Source organism: Mesitornis unicolor, unplaced genomic scaffold, assembly GCF_000695765.1.
Source record: "Mesitornis unicolor isolate BGI_N332 unplaced genomic scaffold, ASM69576v1 scaffold33418, whole genome shotgun sequence".
Classification (NCBI taxonomy): domain Eukaryota; kingdom Metazoa; phylum Chordata; class Aves; order Mesitornithiformes; family Mesitornithidae; genus Mesitornis; species Mesitornis unicolor.
In genome coordinates, this window is record NW_010204436.1 from 4,979 (window position 1) to 12,126 (window position 7,148).

At 60.2% G+C, this 7,148-nt stretch overlaps 1 protein-coding gene across 1 annotated transcript in view; it reads right to left on the minus strand.

Annotated features, from left to right (window-relative positions):
* The window catches only part of PNPLA6 (patatin-like phospholipase domain containing 6), a gene marked incomplete at both ends in the record, with an annotated part of 12,212 nt that overhangs the window by 4,668 nt on the left and 396 nt on the right, over positions 1 to 7,148 (minus strand). Inside the window, 18 exons of the mRNA XM_010191064.1 lie at positions 807 to 876; positions 984 to 1,100; positions 1,701 to 1,857; positions 1,941 to 2,059; positions 2,144 to 2,326; positions 2,390 to 2,558; positions 2,631 to 2,694; positions 3,071 to 3,211; positions 3,311 to 3,386; positions 3,655 to 3,768; positions 3,848 to 3,971; positions 5,022 to 5,153; positions 5,254 to 5,459; positions 5,680 to 5,757; positions 6,453 to 6,644; positions 6,736 to 6,842; positions 6,924 to 7,013; positions 7,090 to 7,148. The exon at positions 7,090 to 7,148 is cut by the window's right edge and continues 62 nt beyond it. Coding sequence (XP_010189366.1) covers positions 807 to 876; positions 984 to 1,100; positions 1,701 to 1,857; positions 1,941 to 2,059; positions 2,144 to 2,326; positions 2,390 to 2,558; positions 2,631 to 2,694; positions 3,071 to 3,211; positions 3,311 to 3,386; positions 3,655 to 3,768; positions 3,848 to 3,971; positions 5,022 to 5,153; positions 5,254 to 5,459; positions 5,680 to 5,757; positions 6,453 to 6,644; positions 6,736 to 6,842; positions 6,924 to 7,013; positions 7,090 to 7,148 — 2,198 coding nt within the window. The remainder of the gene's footprint in view (positions 1 to 806; positions 877 to 983; positions 1,101 to 1,700; positions 1,858 to 1,940; positions 2,060 to 2,143; positions 2,327 to 2,389; positions 2,559 to 2,630; positions 2,695 to 3,070; positions 3,212 to 3,310; positions 3,387 to 3,654; positions 3,769 to 3,847; positions 3,972 to 5,021; positions 5,154 to 5,253; positions 5,460 to 5,679; positions 5,758 to 6,452; positions 6,645 to 6,735; positions 6,843 to 6,923; positions 7,014 to 7,089) is intronic.

Below are 7,148 nucleotides of genomic sequence, written 5' to 3' on the forward strand. Positions count from 1 at the left end.
CGCGCGAGCACCCAAGGGCGCCCTGCCGAAGGGAGAGGACACCGTCACGGCCACCGGACGGGCCCGCGGTGACCGAAGACACCAGCACCGTGTTTGCAGCCCCGCGACCAAGGGAAAGCACCTTGGCCATGCCGGGGATGGGCGAGATGCTCGCCGGAGGGTTAGGGGTGGTGAGTGGGGATTAGTTGGCGTTAGAGGCCGGAGGAGGAGGAGGCAGAGCGAGAGCCAGGCTGCCCACCCCGTGGACGGCTCAATGTCCCAGGTGAGCTCCGACACCAGGCAAGGAGGAGGGGCAGCCACCACAACATCCCCACCACCGCGACGCACCCACCGTCACCGTGTCCCACCACCACCACGTCATCCCCATCACGTTATCCCCGCCGCCACCACCATCACGTTGTCACCACCACTGCGTCCCCGTGCTCCCCATGCCGTGAGAGTGTGGGTTACTGGGGTTAGTGGTGAGCAGATGTGTTAGAGAGGACATGCACGCTCAGGGTGGTGAGATGTGGCTCCACACCCCAATTCTGCCCCCCCCCCACCCCACAGCCCCACTGAGGATGTGAGGCACAGCCAGACCCCCATGGAGACCTGAGCCTGGTGGCATCACCAGCACCAGGTGGCTCTGGGAAGTCACCAGTGCCCGAGCTCACCATGAGCCGTCCAAGTCCTTTCCTTCCCATGCCAGGACACGTCCTCCCCTTAGCATGTCGGGTAGCAGCACCATTTTGGGGTGAGGAGGGGTCCCCACAAGAGGGGATGTGGTGGCAGCAAAGAGCATCCATGGCTCCCCAAGGGGCTCTTACCATCCGTGTGCACACGCATGGCCGAGGCCGTGATGTCGGTCGTGACGTTGAAGTAGGGCAGCCACAGGTCCTGTGGGGACAAGACGGGGTGGGTGACGCCGTGGGGATGTTGGTGGGAGGGTTGGACCCCCCCCAACCACAAGTGGGTGTAGGTTGGGGGGTGTCTGGGCGACGCACCTCAATTTGTTTGTCCTGGAAAACTTTGTTGATGCTGGCGTTGAAGGCGGAACCCGAAAACATGGAGGTGATGGGGTAAGTGAGGTCCAGGACGGTCTCGAACACTGAATTCATGCACTGGAAGAGGACGAAGGAGAAGGATGAAGATGAAAGATAAAAGGAGGATGAGGATGATGAGGAAGAAGGAGAGGAGGAGGAGGGAGGGGGATGATGATGAATAAGGAGAGAAGGAGGAAGATGATGAATAGGAAGGAGAGAAGAAGGAGGAGGAGGAAGAAGAAGGAGGATGATGATAAGAAGGAGAGAAGGTGGAGAAGGATGAAGAAGGAGAGAAAAAGGAGGAAAAGGAAGAAGGAGAAGAAGGATGAAGAAGAGCAAGAGGAGGTGGAAGAAAGGAGAGAAAAAGGAGGAGGAGGAGAGAAAAAGGAAAGAAGAGAAAGAAGGAGAGAAGGTGAAAGAGCAAGGAAGAAGGAAGGAAGGAGAAAAAAAGGAGAGAAGGAGGAAGACGAAAATAGAGGAAGGAGGAGGAGAAGAAGGAGAAGAGGGACGAGAAGGAGGAAAAAAGGAGGAAGAAGAAAAAGAGGAAGAAGAAATAGAGAAAGAAGAAAAGGGGGAAGGAGATGTTTTAGAAACACCTCGGGCAGGCACCAGCATCCTCCCAAAATGGGAAGCTCAGGGTTGGCCATCACCGGGGTGGGAGAGGGCCACAGCACCCACCTTGGCCCACTCGCGCGCCCGCTGCTTGGTGCGCACAGCGCTGCGCTCCTCGGCGTAGAGCGCCCCGATGAAGGCGCCGATGGAGGTGCCGCCCACCATGTCGATGGGGATCCCCGACTCCTCCATTGCCTTGATCACCCCGATGTGGGAGCAACCCCTGGACGGACAGAGGAGGATGGATGAGATTTGGACCCCTCCACAACCTCATTGGGTCCCATCCTGCCACGGCGCAGCACCCACCTGGCTCCACCCCCCCCTAGGACGAGGGCGATGGTGTTGCCGGTGAGGACCCGCGCCAAGCGGGAGAAGTCGCTGTGCCGGTCGGCGCTCTTCTCAAACACCTTCTCGTACATCTCCCGCTGCGGGTGGGACGGACGACAGGTGACCACAACGGTGGTGGTGGTGGTGGACCACCAAGTGTCACCCATAAGCTACACACGTACCAGTTTAGTGGGGCTACGGCGAGAGAAGACGCGGCGGGGACACTTGATGTGGAGGTGACCCGAGCACCAGCTGCGCATGTTGAGCCACTCGACGGTGCGGGAAGGGCTGGGCCCGTCCTCGCGGTGTAGGAGGACCAACTGCTTCAGCGCGCGCACCGCCGTGTTCTCCAGCATTTGCTCCAGCTGTAGAAACCATCAGCCACCCGGCACGGTGTTGTCCCGCCACCGCCGACCCACCCGCCTCACCTCTCCCAACGCCGGCTCTTGGTCACCCAACCCAACGATGAGGATGCAGTCGGCTTGGCGGATGCAGCGCACGGTCCACGGCGTCAGGGTACAGTCGGTTTGGTACAGGACGATGCGGTGGATGTCCTCCTGCTGTGCCAGCCAACCCGACAGGCGGTACTCCTGGATGCTGCCGGGATGGAGGGGTCAGCCGGTGGCACAGTGGTGGGACACCGGTGACGTTCTTCCCAACAGGAGTTACCTGTCCAGCGCCGAGGAGCCGAGACGGGCGCGGATGATGTCGCTGGTGAGGAGCAGCGTGGGACCTTGGAGAGGTGGGGACGTGGTCATTGGTGTGCCATCGGGCCGTGGTCACCACCATGATGTGGTCACCACCGCGTCATGGTCACCACCATGATGTGGTCACCACCATGACATGGAGCTGTGGTCACCACCACGCTATGGTCATCACCGTGCCATGGTCACCACCAAGCCATAGGGCTCTGGTCACCACCAAGATGTGGTCACCACGCCACAGTGCCCACCACACCACAAGACCATCGCCACCTCCATGCCATGGTCACCACCACGCCCATGGACTGCAATCACCACCACATCAGGTCACTGGCGTACCACAGGACCATGGCCACCTCCATGCCATGGCCACCACCATACCGTGGTCACTGCCATGCTGGCACTCACCGATGGCGTTGAGCGCATGCTTGAGCTCCAGCGTGAAGGCAGCCGTGGGCACGTCGTCGCACACCGGCAGCACCGCCACCGTCGAAAGGTTGCTGGTGGGGTTGGTGGGCTCCGAGCTGGAGGCCATGCCCAAACTAGAGCCTGCATGGACAGAGACAATGGGTTGGTGGACACCTTCCAATGATGGCCACCAGCCCTGGAGAGGGCACCTCTTTGTCCCCACATTCGTTTGGGACCTACTCGCAAAGGGGCCACGGAGCTGCTGAAGGTTTCCCAAGATCTTCTGGCTCAGGAGATGGATGAGGCGAGTGACCACCTGCAGGGATGAGGATGGCCATCAGACCTAGAGAGGGCTTCTCAAACTGGAGACTCATTAACACCCCAGCCTGGTGTCCCACACATGGTTTTGGGTACCACCACCCATCCTCAGGGACCTCAGAGAGGGACAACCCTTTGGCGCATCAGCCCTTCTCCTCCAGTCACATCTTTAATTACTTCATTTAAGCTGGTTTTAACGAGTGCCGCAGCCACCAGTGGTGGAGGGGACCATGGAGATCCACGAGAAGACCCCAGGATGGGGGTACCTGAGGGTATCTGCGCTTGATGTTGTTCAAGGTGCCCTCAGGCAGCTTGGCCAGCTCCGTGTCCCGAACTGCGTGGACCGTGGTGGCACGGGGCTGCCGGGTGAGGGCTTCCACCTGGAGAAGGAGACATATGGCCAAAATTCACCAAACATATGGGGTATCCACCCCTCCCCGGCCCCGACGCGGCTCTCACCACGCCGATGAGGTCTCCGCGGCCGTACTCCCCGATGAGCTCCTTCTTGCCGCTGCCCTTCTGGATGACGGAGCGGAGGCGCCCGTTGAGGGCAATGTAGGTACAGTCTGATTTGTCACCCTGCCTGGGGGACAGCACCAGAGGGGGGTCAGCCCCATACCAAGATGGGCCTTCCTAAGCTGAGGTGAAGGACGGCGTCGATGTGAGGTGATGGGGACCACCAGAAGGCCACGGGGACCACCATGAAGTACCAGGGACCACCACAAAGCAACACGGACCACCACGAGGAGATGGGAGCCCATCACAAAGAGATGGAGGACCACCATGAAATGATGGGGATGAATCGTGAGGTGATGGGGATCCACCACGCAGCAATAGGGACCACCAGGAGGCCATGGAGACCACCACAAGGAGATGGAAACACATCACAAAGTGACTGGGGACCACCACGAGGGGACAGGGGACCACCCTGAGGCAATGGAGGCCACCACAAAGTGATGGGAGGCCACCACAAGGAGATGGGGGAACATCCCAAAGAAATGCAGGGCCACCTTGAGGGCCACCATGAAGTGATGGGGATCCATCGTGAGGTGATGGGGATCCACCACACAACAATAGGGACTACCAGGAGGCCACAGCGACCACCAGGAGGCCATGGGGACCACCACAAAGCAATAGAGACAACCACAAACAAATGGGAACCCATCACAAAGTGAGAGGGGACCACCACAAGGAGACAGGGGACCACCCTGAGGCAATGGGGACCACCACAAAGTGATGGGAGGCCACCACAAGGAGATGGGGGAACATCCCAAAGAGATGCAGGGCCACCTTGAGGGCCACCATGAAGTGATGGGGCTCCATCGTGAGGTGATGGGGATCCACCACACAACAATAGGGACCACCAGGAGGCCACGGGGACCACCACAAGCAAATGGGAACCCATCACAAAGTGACAGGGGACCACCACAAGGAGACAGAGGACCAGCCCAAGGCAATAGGGACCACCACGAGGAGATAGGAACCCATCACAGAGTGACTGGGGACAACCCCAAGGCAATGAGGACTACAACAAAGCAACAGAGACCACAAGGAGATGGGAAGATCACCCCAAAGAGATGCAGGACCACCTTGAGGCCACAGGGACCACCATGAAGCTGAGGTGGGCACCCACCTGTAGAGCGCCCGTCCGGCCTCTACTGCCATCCAATCGATGGCGAAGTCCATCTGGCGCACGAAGGGTGACATACGGGCAGCCACGGTGTGGGCGACGCTCAGCACCACGCTGGGCTGCTCCCGCATGATCCTAAGAGGTCAACGGCAGTTGGAGGGGACACAGCGGTGGCCCCAAGAGATGCCACCGTAGCGTTGACCCCAACGCTTTGCCCCAAAACGCCGGGACTCACTCGTAAAAGTCCGACTTGGAGATCTTGAGGAAGGTGCAGTCGCGGTTGGCCTTGATGGTGAAGATGAGGGGCTCGCCGGTGAGGACGGCCAACTGCCCCACCATCTCGCCGGGCTGCGTCAGGAAGAGGCAGACGTCCTCTGCCTTGTCAATCATCCGCTGGTAGACGTGGAGGCAGCCCCACAGCACAAAGTGGAGGCTGACGTCCTGCCAAAACGGCGCCCTGTCACCTTTTTGGGACCCGCCCGGGGGTGAGGAGTCCCACCAGCATCTTTTAGGTGTTCTTTTGGTCCTCTTCATGGGGTGTTTTGCACCCTTAAGATGGCTCTGGGATCATTTCTGCCCTCCACCACCCATAGGGAACCCATGGAAATGTGGAGTTGGGGGGCGTAAGATGCCACACTAGCGCCCCAAAACCCAGACCCACCTGGTCCCCTTGGCGGGCAATGACTGTCCCAGCTTTGGCGTGGTGGAGCAGGACACGGTTATTGAGGAGAGAAGGGTCCTAGAGGGAAGGGCGGCATCGTGTGAGGTGATGGGGACCACCAGGAGGCCATGGGGACCACCACGAAGCAACGGGGACCACCATGAGGAGATGGGAACCCAATGCAAAGTGATGGGGGGGCCACCAGGAGGCCATGGCGACCACCAGGAGGAGATGGGAACCCAATGCAAAGTGATGGGGGACCACCAGGAGGAGACGGGACCACCCCAAGGCAATGGGGACCACCACAAAGTGATGGAGACCACCACAAAGTGATGGAGACCATCCCAAAGAGATAGGGGACCATCCCAAAGAGATGGGGGACCACCAAGAGCCCATGGAGACCACCACGAAGCAACGGGGACCACCACGAGGAGATGGAAACCCATTGCAAAGTGATGGGGGACCACTACCAGGAGACATGGGGACCACCTCAAGGCAATGGGGCAACCACCTTGAGGCCACCACGAAGTGATGGGGATCCATCATGAGGTGATGAGGACCCAGTGCAAAGCAGCAGGGACCACCACAAGCCAATGGGGACCCACCACCAAGCGATGGAAGACTACCATGATGTGACAAGGACCACCTCAACGTGACAAGGACCACCACAACACCATGGTGGGCCACCACAAAGTGACAAAACCCACCCCAACCCAACAAGGGGCCACCAGGAGGCCACAATCCCCCCGTGGCGGCTCCATTTCTGCCCTCACCTCCACCTTCATGAGCTTGACCAGCTCCCGCTTGGCCGCCTCGAAGATGGCGCTGGTTTGGCGACCCTGGTAGGGTCCGAAGGGACAATCCCCGGCCACTGAATCGTCCTCGCAGTAGTTGTAGTGGTAGACACCGGACGGTTGCTCCTCCACCGTCACCGACTTGCGCTCCTTGGGCTCGTGCGAGATGGACTGCGAGAAGATGGGGCAACTCCCAACATCCGCGGCCACCGCGGTGGGGAGGATTTTGGGGGGGACCCAACGGCGCGGGTCCCAGTCATACCCGGGAGAAGGCAGCCAAGGCGCCGGTGCTGTCCTCCTGCAGCGACACCGAGATGCGCCCGCGCTCATAGGCCATGTCGAAGTCGGAGCGGGGACCTTTTTGGATACCTGCGGTGGGTGACAGAGGGGGTCAGTGGTGTCCAAAATGGGGGACACAACCCCGGGACCCCCAATTCCCTGCTCACCCACCGGAGATATCCACCGGCATGGAAATACAGCGGCTCAACGGCGGTGGCAGCGGCGCGGGGGTCTCCAGGCCTGCGGTTTTCAATGGGTCGACTGCAGGAGAAGACCACCCTGAGCACCCACAGCCCCACAACAGTGGTGGTGGCTTTTAGAGGGGTGGTCCAAGCACCCCCTTTTGGGCTCTTACCCGGTTCCCCGCCCTCATCGGCACCGCCAAGGCCCCGCGCG